The sequence below is a fragment of the Cavia porcellus genome, unplaced genomic scaffold (genome assembly GCF_034190915.1).
Source record: "Cavia porcellus strain 051 isolate PalLab524CR breed Dunkin Hartley unplaced genomic scaffold, mCavPor4.1 scaffold_9, whole genome shotgun sequence".
Classification (NCBI taxonomy): Eukaryota; Metazoa; Chordata; class Mammalia; order Rodentia; family Caviidae; genus Cavia; species Cavia porcellus.
The window spans coordinates 55,812,814-55,838,825 of record NW_026947492.1 but is presented as its reverse complement, the minus strand read 5'-3'; the positions used below and the strand labels follow the sequence as shown (position 1 = coordinate 55,838,825).

The following is a 26,012-nucleotide window of genomic DNA, read 5'->3' as shown; positions in this document are numbered from 1 at the left end:
TATTAGGAAGTGGGGCCCTCAATAATTACATTAATCGGGGCTGGGGATTTAGCTTAACGGCATAAGCACCTGTCTTGCAAGCAGGCAGTCGTGAGTTTGATTCCCAGTACTGATTAAAAAAAACCAAAAATTACATTAATGTTTTCATGAAAAGAGGGCAAAGAGGGACCCCTTCTACCATGTGAGGTTACAGTGACAAGAGCCATACGTGAGGAAACAGATAACAGATCTACCCCAGAGTTTCAATGCTTTTTCTATTGGGAGAAAACAAAGCCAGAAGCACAATTTATAAAAAATAAATTGTGTTGTTTATAAGCTATCCAGCTTGTGGTATTTTGTGATAACAACCAAAATGAAATAAGTAGAGACACTTTTTTTTTTTAATATACAGTGCTGGTATTGAACCCTGGGTCTTAAGTGAGGCAAGTACCACTGGCTTTATAACCCTAGCCCATCAAAAAGCCTTTAAAAAGGGACAAATTAAGTATTTTAGGCTTTACAGCTTATACAATCTTTGTAATAACTACTGAATAGGCCATTGCAATACAGAAGCAAGCACAGACAGTATATAAGAAAATGAGTATGGTTGTATTCCAACTTTAATTACATGTAATTTTCATAAAATATTGTCATTCTCTCACTGTCCTCCTTTGTGGTACTGGGGAATGGACCCAGAGCCTTTACACCAAGTTATAATCTCTCTGCCTCAGTCTGCCAAAATGGTGGGATTACAGGAATGTGTTGTTATGCCTGGCTATTGTTCTTGTTATTATTATTCATCTTATTATTCTTTTTTCAATCATTTATAAACATAAAACCCATTCTTAGGTCCCAGCCAGGTTGAACAAAACTAGCAGTGAACTGGATTTGGCCTGAGGCCCATCCCAAATTATATGAATCACATGGCAACGTAAATTGAACAGTATTACTGTTATATAAATAATACTGTTAGGATTATTATTGTAAAATGAAATGTGTATTTTATTACTAAAGTTCATATACCAATGATCAAAAGTACAACTAGTTAAATTTACTTCAAAGGCTCACTCTTCTGACTTAAAAGGTACAAGACTAAATAATCCGTAAGATTTTCTTATACATAAAGCTCCCGTGAGCTGGCCATGGTGCCACATACCTGTAATCTCAGCTACTCATGAAACTGAGGCAGGAAGATTTTGAGTTCAAGGTCAGCATAGGCAGTTTAGCGAGATGCCATCTCAAAAAATAAATTAAAAAAAAAGTTCCCAAGTTGTTCTACTATATAGACCATAACCATAAAGTATTTTTGTTAGGAATTTTTTATTCCTACTTTGGGAAAAGTATTTATTGCTAATTTTTACATTTTCTTTCATAAAGTACCAGTTTGGATACTTTGCTCAATTTTTAAGCTAGTGTGTTTATCTTTATTTACCAATTTATAAAATTTTTTTGTATTTAGCTGGGGATATGGCCCAGTGACACAAGTGCCTGCCTGGCAAGTGCAAAGTTCCGAGTTCAATTCCTAATACCAAACACGAAAACAATTTTTTTCTGTATTAAAGACTATGAACTCTTAGCCTTTGCAAATTTTGTTTTGTTTTTACACTCAGCACTTATGATGAAAAAAAAAATTTTAAGAAAGAAAAACTGAAATCTTGTTCTACTAGCTTTGTAATTATGCCATTACATGTATGGTGAGGCCCCTTTGCTGCCCACTGCCCTCTAATGAACAAAAACTCTTATCAGGTTCCAGTCTTTTAAAACAGATGAAACTGTACTTTTGCTTAACAGATTTGCTTAATACATTCCATAACAACAACAACAACAACAGCAACAGAGGTATTCTTATCCTCAGCAATAGTGTACTGCCTGAATATATGCTGCAATTCCTTGTAACCATCATGTGACAAAAAAACTATATTTCTACCGTGAAAAAAACTGTATTCATTGCATTTTATTAAGTTCAAAAGCTAATTCCTTAAAATTCTACTCTTTACCCATTTTCTTTTGTAAATGCTCATTTTTCTTAGTTTTTATTTTTATGCAATCAAATATTTTTCCATGATTCTTTCTAATTTTGGTATTATGCTTCAAGTTACTCCTTATATAAGATTATATGCCTTCCTTAAATCTTTTTGAGTAGTAGAGTATGAACAATGCACCACACAATATATTTTATGCTTAAAATTTTTACTATAGCTTCTTATATTACCATTATACAACTTTAGAGTTGAAAGGAATCATCTGAAAGGATAATCCATCATCACAGACGAGGCAACCAAGAAAGCAGATATAGATTACCCAAAGACATATGGCAGTAAGTGTACAGTGAAGATTATACTTTTAATCTTTTGATCCCCAATCTAGTGCTTCCTGCAGTTAAGAATCAAGTCGACAATTATTAAATGATGATAGTGATAAATTTCTTAATAAAATCTGTGCTTTTCTATCCACAATAATATCAGGATTAGAAGACAACATAATCATTTCTACTACAATACGTGCTTTAAAAATGCCAACTTGAAAAAATAAAAATGTGAATTTAGCCGGGTATGGCCCACTCCTATAATCCCAGCACTCAGGAGGCTGAGGCAGGAGGTTCTTTGCAAATTTGAGACCAGCCTCAACTAAAAAGTGAGCCCAAGGCCAGTCTGAACCATATAGTGAGAGCCTGTCTCAAGAAGACACCCCCAAAAAGGCAAATTTGTTCAGTGTGACTGACATAAAATAATTTTAACTATTTGTCATAGGAGTTAATGTACATAGGAGTTGATTTGTCAGAAACAGGAAGTGAATACAAAAACCTGCACCTAGCAGAACAAAGCTGCTGAAGAATACACAAAATACGTGCATTTAAAAATATTTCTGCTTGATTTCAGATGCTTCTTTCATCACATCATAATTTATAAACCATAACCATTCACTTCTACAAACTTTTTTCAAAGCCAAATAACATTTATTGTAGTATTTATATATTTCTTAATCATTTCATTTATATGACAAATATCAGTCTCACTTTTACTAAGTTCATATCTTGTAAAAATTTATATCGACTTTGTCTTTCTTTTTTATTGAGGCACAGTCTCATGATGTACTTCAGGCTTGTCTTGAAGTTACTATGTAGACCAGGCTGGCCTCAAACTGACAGTGGTTCCCTTGCCTCAGCCTCCTGACTGCTGGGATTACAGATGTGTGTCACTTGTTTTTCTTTTTTAATAATAAAAAATTAATTTATTATTTGAATGAAACATTGTGATTTAGTGGGAAGAATATTAGAAGAAACAATCAAATGATAAGTTTTAATAGGCTAAGCTACTAATGGAGTGATAATGGAAAAAATATTTCCTTTTGGTCTCTATGGCAGCAAAAGGACGTCAGTTTGCATTTGTTAAGTTAGTATGTATTGAGGTACATTATGCCAGGTGTAAAGTACACAAGGAAGTATGAGATAAACTTTTATACTAATAATCTAGTCAGGAAGAGAAACATTAAATGAAATAATTTTAATCTCATAAGATACTTCAAAGAGAAAAATTGGTTGGTATGAGAGTAAAGGTGCGATTTGATCTAACACAGGTTAACAAAATGAAAGTGAGATGAAAATTACAAACAAAGCAGAAAGAACATGCAGAGATTATAAGACGACAGTGTAGTGACAGTGGGTCAGGAAAAATGTGGATGAGATGAAGCTGGAAAGATAAGCAGAGATCAGACTATGTGGGGCACTGCAAACCTTCTCTCTCTCTCTCTTTCTTTCTCTCTCTCTCTCTCTCACTCACTTTGAGACAAGGTCTTTCTGTCTAGTTCAGGTTGGCCTTGAACTAAGCAGAATCCAGGCTAGTTCATGAATCTCTCCCCACTCTGGCCTGAGGATATTTGGAAAAGATAACTGCTCCAAAATTCTATGACTCTAAAAATCAAAGGTAAATTATTATTACTCAAGTGTTCCACATTTACAGATTCTACAAACTGCTGATTGAAAATATTAGGGAAAAATCTGTGCCTACACTGAATACACATTTTTTCCCCTGTTATTATTCCTTAAACAATACAGTAAAACAATCACCTAATACATTTACATTGCACTAGGTATTATAAGTGATCTAAAGGCAGTTCAAATAGAAGATGTGATCATTATAAGTGAGTACTACTTTTATACACGGAACATGAGTACCTGCAAATTTTGGTATCCTTGGGAGTCCTGGATATTTTTCTTCTTTTTTGCAGTGCTAAGTACCACACAAGCTCTGCCACTGAACTACATTCTCAGATCCTAGAATCAGTTTCCTGAAGATACCAACCGATAGCTGTGTATACAACTACTAATAATCACTGTGAAGGGAAAGCCAAATGCTTCTATGTCATGGTATTTGTAAAAATATTTTATACACATTGACTATAGTCATTTCCATATATTTCATACCTGTAGCTTATACATTTCCGTGTTCTTGTCGACCTTCTTTCAAGCAAATTTGCTTTAGATTTTTTTGAATCTTTCTTCTTTTCTTCTTGATCTTCAGAAAAATCTGGTTCCTTAAAAAATAGTCAAGTGTATATAGATATAACAGAATAAAGTTTCTTGGAATTAACAGTTCTATAAAATCCATCTAGGCACCAATGTTCAAGGTTTGAAAAAGTTTGAGACTACCCTCCCCAAACAGAATACACACAGAAATACTAATTCCTATAGAGATTAAACAAGGAATACTTGTAATCAAAGGATTAAACACGTCTCTATTAAAATTCTTATACTACTATGAGACTACAATTACTTGTGCTCTCTCGCTGATAAAACTTTTTAACTAATAACTAAATCTGACACACATAAACACTCAATAAATATGTATACTTAGTGAATGAAATAATTTATTTGAAAGGTAGTTAAGCTGATGAAAAATAACATGACAAACTACTTAAGCCTGTGCAATAACTGATTACAAAACCTGAACAAAAAAGATGTTTATGAAGAAAACATCTTCAACTGAAAAGCTAAGATCCATGTATTTTCACTCACAAGTAGCCTTTTTAATTAGACTAAAAAATGTAAGACAACAGTAATTCTTCAAACCAAACCATGAGGAGGAGTACAAATTAAAGGTTCAATTACTCCTAAAGCAGGAAATTCAGAAGTGAGATCTTCTTCAACTATTCTTTTAATCATTTTACATAAACTGCCAGGCATGGTGGAACACATCTGTAATTCTAGCACTTGAGAGGCTAAGGCAGGAACATTGCTCTGAGTTCTAGACCAGCTTGGGCTATATGGCAAGTTCAAGGACAGCCTGAACTATAAAAACCCTATCTCAACAAACATAAAATCATTTTACAAAAAGGATAAACATGATTACCCAGATTGGGTTAAAAAATAACATATATTCCAAAGGAATGAGCTATAAATTTAATGTGGATGTGATACAACATTTTTAGGTTATCTGTCTGTCTACACATAACATCAATGATGAAGGACTATGGGCAATCTCACTAAGGTCTTAAACTTTTGCTTTTAATAAAACAGGTATATATTTAAAACTAATCACATTATATAAGGTAGGCTAAATTTTAGAACCATCACAGCAGTCTTTCCTTTAAAAATTAGTATAAACCAGAAACTTACTTGTGGAGGAATGATGTTTTCAATACTGATACCCACATATACCAAGCGTTCTTTCCTTTAAATAAAAGAACAAATATATACAAAGTAAGATTTGTTAAAAAATAAAACTGCTATGAAAATATCACTAATGCATACAATAACCAAATTGTAAATTTCATGATACTCAAAAACTAAGTTACAAACATATAAGCTATTATTTGTACAACAATACAGTATTAATATTTTGGGAAGGACTAAATTTTCTAAAGAAATGGTCGCTAATTTTTCTGAACTGACTTACACTAGTGAAATAAAACCTTTAAACAGAGACGAAGAAGCTTCTTGAAAAGTCCATGCTGCAACTCATCCCTCCCCAATATTGGGGACTGAACCTAGGGTGTTTCAGTTATCTTTTTTATTGCCCAGACAAAATATCCAACACCCAAAGTTAAAGAAGGAAAGGTTTACTGTATGTCAGGATGTAAGGGTTTCACTAACAGCTGGTGGGCTCCCAGGCAGTGTGGTATCTCAAAGGAGAAACAGTTCATGTGGCAGGAGGCAGTAAGGCAGCAAAAGCAGCAAGGCCGCAAAGCAGCAGATACTCACAGTAGCCCTGTTTCTACCCACTCACACTCACAGCATTCCCTTATCCACACCCAGAATTATGCCAAACACTCGACCCCAAAATCACACGCTTCGTCTCAGCATCACACACACTAGACTCAGCCACCTCTGACTGAGCCCCACTTATGACTGCGTAAGGCTTTGGGGAGCTCTTTAGACATAAGCCATAACACAGAGCTTTATCTCCAGTCTTTTACTAATTTTGTAGTTTTGAGATACAGGTGTTGCTAAGTTGTTAAACTGCACAGGCTAAGTTTCAACTTGTTGTCAGTCCTTTTGCGTAAGCCATCCTGAGTGGTAGGATTACAAGTATGTGCCACCACATCCAACTGTCATGATGTAGCTTGATTACATTATTAGATAGAAAGCCAACTTTGATTGAAATAAGGTATTTTTAATGTTAGAATACTTTTTAATTAATATTGTATGTATATACACAATTATAATTTTATAAATATCACTATAAACAGAATTAAATTGTGCATAACAAAACCTTTTCAAAATCCCAGACTAAGACGACTCACTCTTTGCTGTAAAGATAAAAAGCAATGTGGAGATATGGCTCTGCATTCTACATTGCCACAATGAAGGTTAAAGCCAGAAAACTGACCATCAATAACGTTTCCAGTTTATTTCCAAAAACAGAATGTTATGACTTTAGTTCAATAAATCTTACATAACAGCTACATTAGGAGCTTTTTCTCACTTTTGCCAGGTTAATCCCACATAATAAAGACAGATGAATTCTGACATGCTAGGATATGTTAAAATGAAATAGTAACAACTCTTCTTTCCTTTACTTGTAATATCCCTCCTGGAGGGAAATTAATGTATCTCCTTGTCTTAATCGTTTTAGACTTCAACCTTTACTGCCCAAATGTGTTAGCATTTGAGGACAGTGAAAAAAGGCCTGGGAGAAACAATTTAAAGGGAAGGTCTATTCTGGCACAGTTTCAGAAGTGTTTGACCATGGTTCCACTGCTTTTGGGCCTATGGTGAAAGAGTAAGTCAGAGAAAAATGCTTACACCATGGGCTATGAACTCAAGAACAGATTAATAAGCTTGAATGAGCTATAAGGAGCTGGGGGCCAGGTGCAGCACACAAGTTGCAGGAGCTGTATCTTTGAAGGGCCTCTCTCCCCGCTTCTTCTCTAGCTTTTTCTTTCTTGGATTCTGAGCTGCCATGAGGTAAACAGCTTTCCTCTACCACACCATTCCACCATAATGCTCAACCTTACCTCAGGCCTGGTGGACTATGGACTGAAACCTCTGAAATCTAACACACCTATGAACCCTTGACTTACTAACAAGAATCTCACAGAAAGGCTGTGATAGTATTAAAGAATTCCATAGACAGGTTATGAAGCTACTAAAGAAAAACTGTCATGTATGAATATGATATATTAATTTTAATAAAAACTCAATGAAAGATAATAGTGCTAGCTAAAAGAAGAAATACTCCAAGGAAGACTTCATGGCTTCAACTACCTCTTATTAAATATGTGTGACACATATAATTAAAAATGTGATTTTTAGAATGTGATTGAAAAGTATGGTGAATGTTTAACACACACATACACATACACGCACTGCCATAAAGCCCCCTCAAAATACTCCCTTGTCCCTAGAAACACATTTATCCTAACATTCTTGCCAGTTTCTCAAAGTCTTGCAAATGTCTTTGGGTGTGCTGTTGTGGCTGACTCGATATCCAAAATATTTACTTTTATGGTCATTTTGATTTCAAGAAATAAGCCAGAAGTCTCACGGTACCAGACTCAGTAAGGTAGATGAGGATACTCCTTAACGTTTTTACAAGCCCACTTTTCCCACTGGATGGCAGTGATGGCCAACCTTTTAGAACTTTCAATGAAAAAACATGGTCAGCCGCAGCATGCATGCCATGTGTTTGCCATCACCAATAAAAGTGGAAAGGATACCTAATAAAACTTAACTGCAAAAAGGTAAAAAACAAAATAAGGGCAAAGACGTTCTTGTGCTATGAATATGAGTAAGGTTCCAAGCTGCTAGGATGAGTGCTAGGGAAGTTATTTCATAGGTTTTTAAAAGAATAAATGAAACTACACATTAAAAAATAGATGAAACCACATATATTTACAGTTAATAAACATTTATTTTAGAAACATCTACTTTACTACTTAGAAATACTAAAATTCATGTATCTATAATGACATCTAAACCTGTATCTATTTCCTAGGAGTTACAGTAACCAGAGCTTTGTCAACCAGATTTACAATGGCAAACAAGACAGTCAACTAATTCACATGGGTCTTCAGGCAATAGTAACTTTGTTCTCCTTTCTATCACAGACTTATCTAGAGCTCAGTAGATGATTTAAAAGCATAGCGATCTCTTTTTAGAAATGATGACATTTTAAATAAAGATTAGCAACATTACTGCAACATCCTAGCTCTAATTCCATCTCTCCTTCAAGAGGAAGCAGAGAAATACTATTCAATTTCTAAGGATGGGTATATTTGAGCAAGATTGAGGCAAAGGAAAATTGAAATCATTATTTCAGATTTAATTTGAAGCTTTGTTAGATATGTTCCAGTATAAAAAATAAAAATGGGAGAAACCCAGAACATCAAACTAGTTCTAATAAACAGAGCACCGTAGGGTACACCTGCAAAGCCCAGCATTTAGGACACTGAGGGAGGAGGATCAGTGCAATTTAAGGCCAGCTTTCTTGAACTGCAAAGTGACACACATCCTCAAAAAACAAAGCAAATTTAGGAGGTGGCAGTAATTAACGGTGACTTTTGCCTGGTGCAAAACGAGATAACAGAGTTAGCTGAATGCCTAAAGGCAAACTAAATTTCAGGAGACACACTATGAGTGAAAGGATATAAGTGTAAAGAGTAGCAAATGAAAGCAATAAAACCAATCTAGAGGCATAACTTAGATTTTCTTATACTATACTAGAGTTACAAACGGATAATAAGGAACACCATTACTCCTGGTATTTTGGGAAGCTGAGACAAAAGGAATCAAGTTAAAGCAAGACTGTCTCAAAAGGCTGAAAGTGTAGCTCAGCATAAAGGTCCTAGGTTCAATTCACAGTACTGCAAAACTACTCATGGAAAACAACACTGAAAAAGCAAAACAAATCATGTCTAACAAATCTACCATACTGTAATAAAGACTGCCCTAGTGGAGTTCTCACTTAGGTTCTTACACTATATATTGCCAACAACACCACAACTATAATTCTTTTTTTTATTACTAATGCTTGTTTTTGTTTTAATGAAGTAAATATCATTTTTCCTACTTGGATGGCTCCCTAAATGCTTACAGAGAGTAACTCAAAAATCCCATAGTCAGGTATGCAAAGCTGTTTGCAATTTGGATTCACTCAACTTTTTAGAGGTATAGCCCTACTTTTTTCCCATCCTTGATTTTACTCTGCTTTAGCTTGTGTCTGTGCTCAAAATATTCCTGCTGGAATATTTCTTTTCTGTAAGTCAATATGCCGTAACTTTATTTTGCAAAGTGTTCTTGAAAACTCCAACTCCTAGGAAAACTAATACGGTCTCTACAATGTCCTTGCATTGTTTTGAATATACTTCAGTTTTTCTCTTTTATTACATCATTGGTTCATGCATTTGGATTTTCTCATACAATGTGAGTTTTATATAAGCAAGAACTTTGGTTTATTCATCTTTTCAATTTGGTATAGTAGCCATAAATAATGTGTAGAAACAGACTAAATATTAATTAGTCTGAGTGTGGTGGCGCATGCCTGTAATCTCAGCATGTGGAAGGCTGAACATAAAGCATCGTTGTGAGTTCAAGGCCAATCTGAACTACACAGCGAGACCTTGGGGGGAGGAAGGAGGAAGGGGGAGATAGACACAGAGACAGAGAGAAATAGAGAGAAAATAAATTTACTATCTTGATTCTGAACTTTTTTTTAAAATATTAGACTAAAGCTCAATCTAGCTTTCTCTTACTTCAACTGCTGCAGACCACCCTGTAGTAGCATAATGAAATGGAGCTATGTCATACAGTTATTAGACACAGCTCAGCAATTAAATAATCTCTATTCACCAGTGTTAACATTGCCCATGCAAAGAGATGACCTAAGTAAGTTTTAGGCCGGTTCTTACAGTTTTCTAACGTTCATTATGATAGTTAAGTAAAAAAATCTCTGCACTACTTGGTTCGGCTAACATTTATTCATAGTAGATAGTGAAAAATACTAAAAAAGATTGGCAAACTGAAATGATAGTGTATCTTTGAAGTTTAGTGAGTTATTAAGTATCTACTGCAACTCTACTACTATAGATCAAAAGCAACTACTCACAAAATATAAACAAATGAACAAAGCTGTATTCAGTAAAACTCTAGCTATGAGCAATAAAACTTGAGTATCAATTCTCAATGTGTCATACAATATGATTATAACAGTTTTGATTTTTCCAACCATTTAAAAACACAAAACCATTCTTAGCAGGCAGGATAACAACAGAAGGAGGCCAGATTTGCTCCTCACTCTACATTCTGCCAATTCCTGCTTCACATAGAAACACTCATCTATTTTGCAAGATAATTCCACTGTCAAATTCCTAAGCAAAACATTAGTGCACACACAAATACCTGCGTTCAGCACGCTCCTTCTTCTTTAAGGCAACATCCAAATCTTGCAACTGTTCTTCTAATTTTTCACACAGCAGCTTCTGAAGAAGCAAAATGTATGTCATCTTAAACACCTTCCCCAGTAATTTTTCACGTACATATTAAGCTCGTGGGTACTGTGCTGTAAGAGCTGACAAAGGGCCACAGAATGAGAGAATACTGAAGTTTCTATTTAAAGAGGTGCTTAAGTGAAGAGAAAATGAGCATAGAGAAACACACATCAGACAAATGTACGTAGCACTGCCAGGAAGGATAAATAAATAAATAAATACCCTACCACAATCTGTGTCTGTCCCACTAGTAGTAACCTAAGTTTAAAACAGCATTTGGAATCAGGAATGGTGGCACACACCCGTAATCCCAGTACTCTGGAAGACTGAGGCAGAAGGATCACAGTTCAAGCCCAGTCTGTGCGATTTAGCAAGACCCTGTCTCAAAATTTTAAAAAAGGAGTTGGGGATGTAGCTTTGTGTAAAGACCTTGGGTTCAATCCCCAGTATCACAATAAAACTAGCATTTGATTTAACCATACAAAATAAAATTTACAATTAAAAAAGATTCAAGACATTTGAAGGGACACTGTTCATATACACACACACACATAAGTGCCAATTACTAAATTTTTAAAAAAAAAACAGATTGAAAAAAAATGTACATAACAATCTCACATAATACTGTGTCAAATAGACCTTGAAAAATATATTTGGCAAAGGTATGCTAAGCCTCAGAAGTAATATATTTCACTGAGAAATGTAATACTTATCACTTTAAAAGTAAAGTGGTTGTGGGCTGGTAAAACAAAGTACCCAAATGGCACCAAGCTACACAATTACCCTATTCTTCAGTCTCAAAAGAAATTCATCTGAATCATGAAACTGTGTTTCTTCTAATTCTGATATTATCAATAAAACTGACAAAAAGAAGGTAGAGAGAAATGAAAAAGAGGATGGGAGAATAAGATAAACTATAGACACTTATTTCTTCCCCTGTATAAATCTAAGTTCTTTGTACACATAACAAGTGTGAGAAAGAAATACATGATAGGTCTTTAAAAAGTTGGAGGACTTCTGAGAACTGCTTTGAAAAAAGCAAGAGGACCTAAAAGATATTAATAAAAAGGTGGGCATCTAAACTAGAGGCAACAATATTTACAAACTGCTTTGAAACTGAAAGATATTGTGTGACTATCCAAAAGTATTATTAATTCAGATATAAAACCAAGGGCTGGGCTGGTTCATACATGTTGGCAAGGGGGGCAAAACCATTCTCCATCAGGGATGATCATCAGAGGAGGGCGGAGGCAGGCGGTATGGTATCCACTGTCACAAGAATCACATAGAAGAATCTGAAATAAACCACATTAAGGTCAACCTAACTCTATGACTAAATTATATGATTCTCACTTTAAGATAATGACATTTCAACATTTCTTAATACTCTATTGCAAAGTATTTGTTTGTTTGTTTTGGTACCAGGGATCCAACTCAAGGCCTCATGCTTGCCTGGTGCAAGATATTCTTTATGTGCATAAAAGTAATGAATAAAAAAGCTCTGATAATTCAGGGTCTTACATGCTAATTTTTAAAACACTAAAACCTCTCAAGAAATTAAGAAAATATAAAGGCAAAAAATAGATTGAAAAATAGCAAGTCTTTCCTCAACAAGAATTAGAATCACTTTATAGTGTATCCTAAGGGTGACAACTGCACAATTTATAACGAAGTTTCAAAGCTGTAGCATCAGAAACTAATTTACCACACAATGTGTCAAATACTTATATACAAGAAAGTTTCATAGTTCCTTTTAGTATACAAATTCAAACTAAGGACTGAAGTACAGAAAAGGAATGGAACTATATTCAGAACCGTATGTTCAAATGCAAATGTTACTACTAATAACAGTCTTAGTGGATATTTCTTTCCTCGTTGAGTTTAAGATAACCAACTCACTAAAACTTAGCATGGTACAGTCATGAATGTCTAACTCAAAAATCATTTAATATCTAAACAATTTCAGGTTTATGTAAGACTTACAGTTCCCATATAACCACAAAACAGCCACCAAAACAAATCAGTATATCAGATTTTTTTCCCCTTCTCAAACTCATGACCTTGTGCTTGCCAGGCTGGTGCTATAATATCAGATTTTACAAGTCTTTCTATTTGCTGTGCTTTTTCTGAGTCTGAATCTCAGATTAGTACATTGCATCTAGTCATGTCTCCTTCCTCTATTTATAAAGCCATTCTGTCTGTTTTCCATGTTTTGATAGTCTGAGGACAGTAAGTCCAGTATCTTACAGACTGTCCCTGAATTTGGGTTTGTTCAACATTTTCTCATGATTAGACTGCAGTTACATGCTTTGCACATAATTAAATCACTACAGTCATCTGAAAAGTATTGTACAAGTGTTTTGTAGGAAGGTATAATCAGCTATGCAAACATCCTGTCTCTATTAATTTATTGCTGAGATTGTTCCAACCATGGGCATAAAGGACTCTCCTTCATATTGGCTTCTGTGATAATCCTAAGAAGGATTTATCTTTTTGCTGCCTTATATTTATTTATTATAAAGTACTTCCTTACTTTCTGGCACAACAGAATGTTTCAGCCACATCTTATATTTTCTCTGTCCAAGCCTTAGACTGCTCCAAAAAGCTTTGGAGCTTTATTGGAAAAATACTATTTAGAAACCAAGGTGTAGGTGGTCTGAATTTTCACCACTATTAGATATCGCTAATGTTAAGCTCTTTCAATAGAACACATTTGTGAATGTTTTTGCTTTGCAAACAATTTGGTTAGCACACAAAAGCATTTAGCAAAACTTCGCTTCCCTTTGCAAACTCCACAATGGGTGACAAACACAACCATGACCATCCTCCCCAGACAAACACAGCCATCTGCCTCAAATCATGAAGTTTATAAACCATGGAACCTGTGTGTGTACGTGTGTGTGCACGTGTATAGATACACACACTTATATGCATATTAAAGTATGTATGAGTTCATCCTATATTTTCAGCTTTAATATACTCTACCAGCGGTTTTGCTAAAACCAAGAACTCTTGTCTCCTATTAGGTACATTTTATTTGCTCAACCCTTGTATCCATATAGCTTGTAAAATTCTAACTCAAGTCATAGGGGAGAAAAGGTGAAAGTGGAAAACTATTCTTACCTCTTCATGCAATGCATTACCACTTGATCACAATGCCCAAAATTCAGTAGGAGCAATTTCTAATATTGTTGTAAATATGATTGGTTATACAGAAACATATTAGATACGCAACCCAATTCCACTTATCAAATTTTTTAATGATAAAACAAATTCTAAATTTTAAAATAAAAATTACAGCTATTCCTAATTTAACTCATTTTTAAAAAATTTAGCTCATTTCTAAGATAACTGTCTCTCTACTCCACAAAAAAGACAAACTGTCACTAACTAACTACTGTATGAGAGATCTAGGCCTCAGATATAGACCTACTTATTCTGACTGAAATATCTGACTAGTGCTGAAAAGTTTTACATTTACTTGTGAATTTATTGCTTTTTGGCTATAAGCTAAATGAGGATGAGGATCGTTTATTTCTAGCTCAGCATCCTATCCCTACCACTTAACATGTACTAGCTGCCTATTAATCCGTTTTAAGGATTAGCCTTACGAACTTGACAGGAGGAATCTGCACATTCGAAGATCTTCAGTTTCTTTTCGTTTTTTCAAATTTTACTTTTATTAGTACATGTCTGCAGTACAGAGATCTTTAGTATCTAATGTCATTCTCAGACAAAATAAGCAACAATGGGATTTTCCACATGGTCATTAAATAAATACAAATCCTGTGTGTGCTCCCAGAATGGGATAACTCTCTTTTCCCTTTACTCCTTCTCACTCCATTTTACTTCTTTTGCTAGGCAACTTTACATAAGTTTTTAAAAAATATTGCTCTGAAACCTGTGCTGCCAGTCTAGTTTTATAGTAAAGACATCAAGATATGAGAAGATGGTACATGTTAAGTGGTAGAAGGAGGATCTGAACCAGGTCTGTCTGGCCCTATGTTTTCCCCATCATTATCACACTGCTTTCCAAGAAACAGAGCCTAGAGGAGTCCCTCTTATGTATTTTTAAAACTTTAGAACAGTGACAAACAGTCCACTGTGGCACACATGCCACTGCTTTACAGGATCTCAAAACACTTTTTGCTCCACACATTCCATGTAGAAGGATCACTCTTTATAGTTGTTTGTATTTAATAGTTGCAGCTTGTCTTTAAACTTAAATCTATTCAAAAGAATAGCAGAGTTGCACAGAATCAGACACAGTAAGAGTAACCAACTCACTAATGAACTGCACAAAATATAGATTAGGAACTGGTTCTGCTAATGTAGGCCACCTTTGAAAAGTGCTTATGCATTAGATAAGAAAACACCATATAAATCTGGTGCTATTCTAAATATATTTGGTTTATAATTTATTTTTAAAAGTTTTTTACAATCACCCATTTAAAAACATTTAAAGTCCTACTAGGTTACCACTTGATTTATGTTTTTATAGGAAAGCATTGGCTTTCAGATCTAACTTACTTATAGTATTTCAGAAATATTATATCTCAAAAGGTAAAGAAAAAAATTAAAAGAAAAAGAACAGCTATTTGATCTTGTTGTTGTTGTTTTTTCCCTGACAGTACTGGGGACCCAGGGACATTGTACCACTGAGCTACATCTGCAGCCCTTCATGTTTTACTTTGAGACAGGGTGCTGAATTGCCTGGGAAGGCTTCAAATTTGTGATTCTCTTGCATCACCTTCTAGACTAGCTAGGACTATAGGCACGTGCCATTATGCCTGGCTAGAACAGAAATATTTGAATAATAAAAGAAATATGAGAAGAGATCAGGGTGCACTGCTATTAAGTAGAGAAAATAGCAATATATATGCCAGATAGAAGGAAAGCAAGAGTCTGATCCTTGTCCTTCTTCAAACTGAGTTATTTGAAAAAAAGAAATGAGGTCACTGTAGAATCCAAGCTCAGTAACATTAAAAAAATTTCAAATTACAATAAAACTCAGAAGAATGAGGCTGCGCCAGTGAACCCCAACATATTTATAATACAAATATTGCTCATTTATATCAAGTACATACTAGTTCAGGATGGTTTGGAAGGCCACATTTTTTGCATGGTTCATCATCATCTGCTAAGATGGCATCTTCACTTTCCTTTTCTTCTTCCTCTTCTGAAGCTGCAGATGACTTTTCACTGTCAGACCCTTCACTCTCATCATTGCTGGAATATTTCCATTTGCCACGTGATCGAGAACCAGTCCATCGAACTTTGCCTTTGGGTTTTACCTTGTATAAAATAAAATTAAAACAATGTGATACGTTATGGAATTTAAAAAAAAAAAACTCTGATTATCTCACTTGTGGACTGTTTAGTTAATATACAAAAGAAAAATTATCATCATTCTCATTGCCAGATACACCTACTATTAAATTATGATATGCACGGGATGGTGATTTAGCTCCGTGGCATAAGCGCCTACCTGGCAAGCGCAAGATCGTGAGTTTGACCCCCAGTACCAAAAAAAAAAACCATGATGATACACATTTCCATTATTTTTGGGGTTTTCAAAAATGGAGCTAAAATGACTACTGTCTTAGAAATAGTTTTCCTCTTCATAAAATATTTTTCTAACATCATTAAAAATGACTGTATAGGGCCAGAAATAAAGGTCAGCAGCACACTGCCTCCCTGGAAGCTCACATTTGTTGAGTTCAATCCCTGGTACCAAAAACAAGTAAGTGACTGCATAGTATGCTATCACGTGACTGTAAATAATCTAATCCCCTCTTAGACATTTAGGTAGTTGTTTCCCATTTTTTCACTTTCATAAACAATGTATACTTGTAAATATAAATATAAACGCTTTTATGGTTAGGATAAATTCCTTGAAGAGGATTCTGGGTCAAAGGCCATGCACATCTTAAAGTCTATGTCAATAACAGATGACTACATATTCACTTTTATTTTAAAACCTCTATGAGAAATGAACCTAACAGACAAAAAAAGGGGGGGGGGATGCTGGAGATTTAGCTCAGTGGCATAAGCGCCTGCCTTGCAAGGCGTGAGTTCGATCCCTGGTACCAATAAAAAGGAAAAAGACAAAAAGAAATGAACCTAACATTTTTAAGTGGGTCAGATATGGACATAAAAATCTTGACAAACTTAAGTTTGCAATGCTGCGAACAGCTTTTTATTGCCTACTTTTGCAATCTTTTAGGTTCTTTCATTACAGGTCTCCATTTTTAAGTGGGTCAGATGTAGATATAAAAATCTTGACAAACTTAAGATTGCAATGCTTCAAACAGCTTTTTATTGCCTACTTTTGCAATCTTTTAGCTTCTTTCATTGCAGGTCTCCAGCTAAGAACAAAATAATTCTAACAGGAAAAAAAAATTTTTTAGACAATTAAAAATGCAGTATTTCATGGAACAAAGGATCAGTTAACAAGGAAGATAAATCTGATCACTTAAAGAAATTAAAAGCAGAAGTAACATTCCTATTTATAAAGACCGCCAACAGACTCGCCAATAACTTTTTGGTTTGTTTCTTGAGACAGGGTCTCACTTAGTAGTGCAGCTGGCCTTGAACTCACTATGTAGTCTACAGCCAACAACTTTTAAAAGATTTTTTAAAAAATAAGAGCACCAAATAAAAAGAGGATTCTGGTTTCTAATATTAATGATTAAATGGGAGAAAACAAAGCATCCTCATACAGTGGGATGAGATGGTACATTTATAGGGCCTTTATGGAGGGCAATGTAGCAACATTATCAGAAATTATCCTACACATGCCCCTTGACCCAGCAATTCCAATTCTAGGAGTCTATTCTAAAGAAATACTCACTCATGTCCCAAAGGATCTTCAATGCAGCATTGCCTGTAATAGTGAAAAATTGGAAACAACCTAAATGTCAATTAATAAGGGAGTGGTTAAATAAACTGAGGTATAGCCACACTATGAAATACTATGTGTTCATTAATAAACAAAAGGTGGACTATATATTAAGCAAGGTAACAGAAAAAGGAACTGATTGGATCTAATTTATTTTTATATGATTAAAATCCTTTTAAAAATATACATAAATACATGGAAAAAGGATTGAAACAATATGCATCCCAAACTATTAATAATGGTTGTAAAGAATGTTTATTATCCTACAGGGTAGGTATTACTTAATAATTTATAAAAGGACTAGAAAAAAAGTTTACAAAAGAATGTATTTGTCCTATAATAGAAAAAGTTTAAAAAAAAATAAGAGTACACGGTTTGAAATTATTAGGGATAACTACTATGAAAAAGAGCAATGAAGTTTTCCCCCCCTTATTTGCTTTTGAATGGACTGTTGTAGTCAAAAGTAAAAAGCTACAAACACAGACACATGTATTTCTAACTAAAATTTAATACTCAGAGAAGAAGTTTTACCTTGCTTACTTTAGAATTTATATCCTTCTCTTTTTGCAAATTTTCTTTTTTATCTGTTTTTTGTGAAGCTGCTGAGTCTTCTTCTACTTCATCTTCGCCTTCACCTCTTTTTTTATCAGCTTTCTGGTCCCTTATCTCAGCTGCTTTTGCTGTAGGTCTAGATATTCTTGGAGACCTCCTTAAAGTACGACCCACATTTGCTTTTTCTTCTTCCTTTTCTGTCTTGTCTTGCTTGCTTTCTGGTTCTAGAATTTGAGGGGGACAATCTGGCTTCTTCTTCCGACTAGATATCCTTATTGTTAATTTGATACCTTCTTTCTGCCTTTCTGAGGTTATCTCTGTATTTGCCGAGGAAATGGTTTCTTCTTCAGGAACCAACTTATATTTAAATTTGCTTTTTTGTACAGAATCCTTTGTTTCAGAAGGCTTGCCCAAACTAGAGGTCTGAGTATTGTCTAGATTATCCATTTCCACTTTCATAGACTCAGAATCTTCTTTTATAATTTCTGGGTCTGTTTTTTCCAGGCCTTCAACAGAACTTATACTCTGACATTCTACCCCTTCCTTTTCTAAGATTAGTTTCTCACAATGGCCAGTCATTTTAGACAGAGAATTTTCAGCTGCCTCAGGAGATGCTTGCTTTTCTGATTCTATAGTACTCTTTGGAATTTCTTCTGGTATAGGACTCAATCTTTGTGTGTCCTTATCAAGAAATGTCTTTTTAGACTTTCCCAATTTTTCAAGACATTCTAGTGTTGGTGGGAGGTTATCCTTCTTACTTTTAGGGGACTTCTCTTCAATTTTTATAGTGCAGGCTTCAGGGGCAGATGAAGCAGTTTTTAAAGAGAGATCCTTTGTTATTTCAGAAGATTCGAAAGGTGTTTCCATTTCTGGAAGACTAAGTTCTTCCAATAGCCCTTTTTGACTGTGAGTCTCTAAGACTGATACTGAACTATCTGCAGTCTTCCCTAAAAGGGTCACTTCTTTCTCGAGCTCTTGTGTTTTAGTACTGGTTATGACAGAATTTAAGCATTCTGCTCCATTTCCTTCCATGATGACACTTCTGTCCTTAGAAAAGTTACTATACATATCTTCCTTTGTATCTAAACATTTTGTCTCTATTTGTTCTGTCCTAACATTTGGAGTTATCTTTTCGTCACTAACTTCTCCATTTACCAGTTGTTTTCCATCATGACTCAAAGCAGTGATTGTAGAGATCCTCTTACAGGTCTCCTCCTCTTGTTTAATTTCATCTTTCAAAACTTCTTTTGTTGGAGTAACTGATTTACACAGAGGTCCTTTGACTGGACTATCAAAATCATCACTCAGTTTAATTTCTCGTTTTTTAAGAGGTATCTTTGCCTGCTGGTCATTTTTAAGTTTCTCAGTTTCTTCAGGAGATTTTTCTGTAATGTCCTGAGAAGATTTGACATTGCCACCGAATTCTAGCCTCTCAGGTTCAGGTGCCCCTACCTTCTCCATGCTACCTTTGATGTCTTTGGGATCTGACCTACATTCCTTCACTTCAACTTTAATGGGTTTGATATTTTCCTTGAAAGAATCATTTTCTTCTTTGATAATCTTTTTTTCTTCACTTTCTGACAAAGATTTTTCTAGCTTTACAATGATTGGAAGTTTTGTGAGTTCCTTTTCATCATCTTTTTCAATTTTTACAATAGTCTCTTCTAAAAAATAGGCTGTCGAGTGGTTCACTGAATCCACTTGCCTCTCTTCTTTAGTCGTTTCAGTTTCTTTCTGTTCCTCTAAAAATCAGAAAAGGTTTAATTACATTAACAGAAACATTCAAGATTATAAAATATAAAAGATTTAATATAACATTTCTATGTGAAAATTCTTTTCCAAAACAGGCAGCTTTTCTCACTGGTTATGTGACAAAGAAAGTGATAAAATTGTGAAACACATCTTCTAGACATTAAAAGCTATTATTTAAAAATATTCATATTTGTATTATTTACTTTTAGCTTCAAGGTTCTGAATAGAATCCAAATATTTAATACAATTCCAATAATTTATTCAGTAATTGAATAAGCAATGGCTAACAAATATGAAACTGAAAACGCTATATAAAACAATTTTTACTTTGTTTTATAAACTGACAACTATTCTTTGCAAGTTATAGAGCACTTAACGTCACTGAAGTAATAAGAGCATATCAGTGGGAAAAGAAAAAAGAAAACATCCATAATCCTACTACACCACAAGCAACCACTAGTAATATTTTAGGTTATTTCCTTCTGGTCTTGAATGTTTTTCACCGATCTAGAATCATGCTGCCTTAATTTTATTATTAAGATACTAATGCTTTCTTATCATGTTAAATGCCCTTCTTAAAAATCAGCCAGGTATGGTGGCATATGCCTGTAATCTCAGAATTTGGGAGGGAGGAAGACTGCTGTAAATTCAAAACCACCCTGTGCTACACACTGAATTCAAGTCCAGCCTGAACAACAGAGCAAAATCCTGTCACAAAAACAAATAGCCAGGTATGGTGGCGCACTCCTGTAATTCCAGCACTTGGGAGGCTTAGGCAGGAGGACTGTTGCAAGATTGAGATCAGCCTGGGTTACAAAGTGAGCCCAAGGCCAGGCTGAACTGGATAATGAGAGTTGTCTGAAAAAGACAAAATGTATAAATTAAATTAAATAATTAAAAAATCAAACTTTATTATTCTATGAGGGTCTTGAATGTGGGAGTGTTATCAAATGCCATTATTTGCCATTTAAGTTAATATTTTATCAAAAAAATGTTTAGGTTAACCTGCCATCTCCTCTTTTATAGAACACCTAAAGGGGCAGATTTAAGCATGTCACACATCTAGGTAAACAGCACAACTTCTAAAAGGGATATCAGAAACTGGGTAGATTGCACTGCTAACCTGAACAGTTTTATTTTTTCAACTCATTACTACTAATTCTGTACATATTCCAGCCCTTCAATTTATCTTTGGAAATGGAAAATCTTCATTTCAAACAAAGTTTCACCAAGATATTAAATTTCTTTTTAAAATGTTGCAGAGACTGTTGTTGAAAAGCCTCAGTAACCATACATTTTAGGGGAATATAATAAATGGGATAGAGAAGTGAGATGAAGTATGGTATGCTTTTTAGAACTAAGTATTTTTTAAAAAGGATTTAGTATTTCATTAGAAGTGAGTATTTTTAATACAGATCTCCATTTTCTAAAAATGTCCAATTGTATAGCAAATAAAAAACTCAAAAACCATTTAAAATCATTCAGAGCTTAAGTTAAGAGTATCAGTGTTACTTTACACCACTGGTGCTGTACCATATAGTGCTAGAAATTTAAAGACGACTCATTAATTTAATCTTCCCCTTTTTTCCATTGCTGAATAGATTTAGTAAATTCTCATTGAAAATTCTCACTGAACACAATTTAACGTCTCCTATGTATATGGTTCAGGAAGTATCACGCAATCATATCATGACCCAACCCCAAGGTAAAACAACACGATGTTTTTATTTGGGGTAAAATGATTTTGAGTAACACATAAAACAAAATGAAAAATGACACGAGGTTCAAGACTCAGATTCATGAATCCTAAATGATCTACTGATGGCTCTGAGTATGCCATAAACACTCTGGTCCTCATCTTTCCATCTGTAAATAAAGCAGCTGTTCTAAATAACCTCAACTATTACTCTTCACTAATATTAAATTTCTCTTATCCCAAATAAGTTAAATCACTGGAAATCTTATATCAGTTCTTTGGCTCAGTTCTTCAACAACAACAATAAATTGCTACAATTGTTACTCTAGCCCCTCTAAATTACATTGGTAGTCTCCTTAACAGTACAGAAACAGAGGAATCATGAGACAACAGGAACATAAGTATGATAAAGGAAGAAAAGGTCACTTGATTATGAGTATGCCTTCAAGATTTGTCAAAAACTGACTGTAAACGAGCATGTGGGGGTTGGGGATTTAGCTCAGTGGCTTAAGCGCTGGCCTGGCAAGCGCAAGGTCGTGAGTTGGACCCCCAGTACCCCCCCCCCCAAAAAAAAAAAAAAGCATGTGAATGTGAATGAGTTTCACTGGCATGAAATTTGAAGCAACAAAAGGAAAATTTATTTGACAAATAAAAATAAACACTAACATTTTCAAAACCACACTTGAGGTGACCTTATTAAGGGAACTGATATTTACTGTAGGTTTCTAAACGTGATTTATTTATTTACTGAAGAAATATTTACTGATTACCTGGTATATGCTTTCCTAACTACTCAAAGCAAAATTGCTAACACTGAATATTCTACACCAACTGTGGAGGACACTGATAGGGGCCTACATAGTATCTAACCACCTCCTCTTTCTTATTAACAGAACCCAAATTTTCTTGAGGAAGGTGCATGCCTCCTCAGATATCTTACAGCTTTGAGTGATATGACTTAGTTACAATCAAGGAAAGGTATGAGCAAATCTGTTGAGGATAGCACTCAGCTGACTTGAGTCTTCTGGCTTTTCCGGTGTAGATTCTACACAGTACACCTGGAGAAGGAGTAATCAAAGCCACATGATAAAAAGAGACTAGCAAGTTCTTGATTTCACCTAACTACTATATAAAAGCTAGACTTACCACTTGATTTTTTATTGTAAAAAAATATATAAAATGCCAAGTACCGTATTTTTAAAATATAATTACCTCTCACTTTAGCTTCCTATTTCCCACACACAAAAATTTACTCATTCACTAAATATATTTTGCTCTTATCTTCTTTTGAATGATAGAGGGGTAACTAGTAATTGATAAGGTTTTAGTTTCTATAATGATTCTCTTTTACAACAAGAGAAATGAGAAGCAAATTAACAAACACAGTAAAGAGCAATTTGGAGTATCTTTTTTTAAAAAGTGAGGCCTTGTACATCATTCAGCATTCTACTTATACAGTACATTTACAGCTATGCATATATATAAACATATTTCATCCATAAGTACTTGTAGCATTGCTATAAAGTGAAAAACTAGAAACAACTTAAATAGCCTTCAATAATAATAAACAATAATTGTTACACGGTCATTAAAATGAAAGTCATCAATTTACATGGGTCAATAAATATGGATAGGTGTCAAAGCCACAATGAGCAGAAAAAGCAATCTACAAAAGAATAGGCACAATGTGGTATTATTTATTAAAAAAAAAACAATAAAGCATACCAACGACAAAATATTGGTGTGGTCATATACAGATGTATAAACAAGTATGTGGGACCAAGTCACAGGATTGGAAAAAGAAGAGACAGGCTTGGTGGCACATGCCTGTAATCCCAGCACTTCAGAGGCTAAGGTAGGAAGATCTCAGGGAGTTCAAGGCCAGCCTGAACTATACTTTAAGACCCTGTCATTAAATAAATAGGAATGAAAAGAAAAATGTTTTAGCTGTAACTTTTTAAAAAATATATATAAAACCTGGCAAAATGTTGCGTACACAGATGATTTGTTATCTACTTATGTAAATTTATTAAAAATTAAAAAGCTCATGGTTAGATAAATTTTAATACTCTTGATGTTATCACTACTACAGGTGTGAGATCTTGGAGAAAACACCTGAACCTTTCTTGTTTTTTTTTTTTTTATCAAATCCAAAGGAAAAAAAATAAAACAAAATAAAATGTCTCTTGATTCTAAATTCCAAAACTAAAATATAAATTCCTATACCTCAGGGAGTCACTGTGATGATTTTTTTTTTTTTTTAAATTAAGCACATGAAGCACTATTACAGTACTTGGCCACTGTTTTTATTTAGTCCCTTCCCTTTGCCACAAACGTTAGCCACGTCAAAAAAATTTCAGGATTTCCTAAAGCTACCATTGGCAGCCTTCCTCTCTTAACTTTGCCTAAAGACTTTGCTTTTTAATTTGAGATACTAAAGATTAAGCCTTCGAGTATTAAACTACATTCCCAACTCCTTTTGCCAGCTAACTAGTTATCGTCATTTTGAGACAAAAACCTTGCTAAGTTGCCAGGTTGGTCTTGAACTTGTGTTCCTCTTGCCTCAACCACCTGAGTAGCTAGGATTATAGCCTAGCTGTGCCTAGCTTTGCATTTCCACAATTTAGCTTTTACCATTCTTCAACTTTTAATATTAGTAACTATCTTCTAAGGCTATATTAATGGTGGCATGTAATACAGCATGCAAAGCTTTACCATGAGTGGCATACAGTAGGCATTCAATACTGATTAATATGGTCATTAGGTTGACAAAATCATTCAATATAATTATTAGACTGACAAAATCATTCAAGCCCAGTAAAGTGTCACTCTATTTTATAGTTTTGTAACTGATAATTTCCCCATAAAGAATTAGAAATTTCTCCTGGTTGTACATTGCTTTATACAGATTTCTATTAAAGCAATTACTCAGAATTATAATTATTCATTCACAAACCTATCTAACCTATTAAGAGAATTATTCCTTAATTCTTATTACTAATTATTTACCTGAGGGACACTTAAAACCTGTTGTCTAAAATGAATAAACTGAAATAGCAACAAGCTCTATTCTAAATGTTGACAAATAACAGCAATACTTTTTAGGACATGTTTAATACAGGAAGTCTTTTTATACTGGTTGTAAGACACTATTTAATCTAAAGTTCTTTGGAGTGCATCTGACTAACTTATGAAGATTAGGGCAAGGATATGACACATTTAACAGATGCAAAGGTATACTACATGGAAGAAAACTTAATAAATACCTTTTCTTAAGAGACCACTTAAAAGATAAAGATCTCAAAAGACGTGAAACTAAAAGAATAAAAGAGCAAAATAAAAGAAAAAAATAAAATAATAGAAAACAGGGATATAGATCTTTTGCAGAAGGTAAGGGGACCAAGAGATAGAGGAGGGAAAGAGGGAAGAAATTTCTTTAAAGGCATGGCGAAATTCTCAGTGTAGAATGCAAGTGCAAAGAGGTAGGATATAAAACTCTATCATGTGAGCTTATTCGCCCGCCCTCTTGGTAAGCGTCTGCAACGCGGGCCAGGAGGAGAACAGAGCTCCAGAGATCCAGCCATGGAGGGACTCAGGCAGCTTAATCACCCACCCTCTTGGTAAGCACCTGCAGCTTGCACCTGGAGAAGAACCATCACCTGTAAGCCTACTGCCTCGCGAGCTGAAAATCAAGCACCCATCTCCCACTTGCCCCTCTCACTTAGCCACTGGGGATAGATGTTTCAACATCTCTTGGGAGGATGACCATATGCAGTATAGCAAATATGGGGGATTTCCTTCTATCTTCTGTTTGAAGGCATAGGTTATTTCCACTGTTTTGTTATGTTTCTTTTGCTCTATTCAGTATTCTCAATTGGTTTTATAATGTTCTATTTTTGGTTTGATTTTACAGTACAACTGATTTTTGTAATTGACTGGACAGCTATTGTTAAATTAAAGAGATATACCATAGTACTTATTACTACTATCCCAGTATCCTACTGTGAAATCCTGTACCAATTTCACTGCACTGTCTCGATTGGCTTTATTCTGTCTTGTGTTGTTGCATTTTTACTACTTTCAAAATTAAAAAAAAAATACATGTGAAGACTCATGCATGTGTAGAATCTATAAACAGTTTATGAGAACTGATCTTATGACAACTGAGGAAATGAACAGATACTTTGAAGAAAACGAGACACTAAA

The 26,012-nt window shown here is 34.5% G+C and overlaps 1 protein-coding gene across 5 annotated transcripts in view; it reads right to left on the bottom strand.

Annotated features, from left to right (window-relative positions):
- The window catches only part of Rsf1 (remodeling and spacing factor 1), a 144,222-nt gene that overhangs the window by 19,169 nt on the left and 99,041 nt on the right, over nt 1-26,012 (bottom strand). For 3 of the 5 annotated variants that reach the window (XM_063256419.1, XM_003468534.5, XM_063256422.1), the window contains 6 exons: nt 18,338-20,100; nt 15,993-16,199; nt 12,096-12,200; nt 10,817-10,896; nt 5,594-5,648; nt 4,403-4,512 (listed from right to left, as the gene is read on the bottom strand). In XM_063256419.1, coding sequence (XP_063112489.1) covers nt 4,403-4,512; nt 5,594-5,648; nt 10,817-10,896; nt 12,096-12,200; nt 15,993-16,199; nt 18,338-20,100 — 2,320 coding nt within the window. The remainder of the gene's footprint in view (nt 1-4,402; nt 4,513-5,593; nt 5,649-10,816; nt 10,897-12,095; nt 12,201-15,992; nt 16,200-18,337; nt 20,101-26,012) is intronic. The other 2 variants (XM_063256420.1, XM_063256421.1) reach the window with 2 other exon arrangements.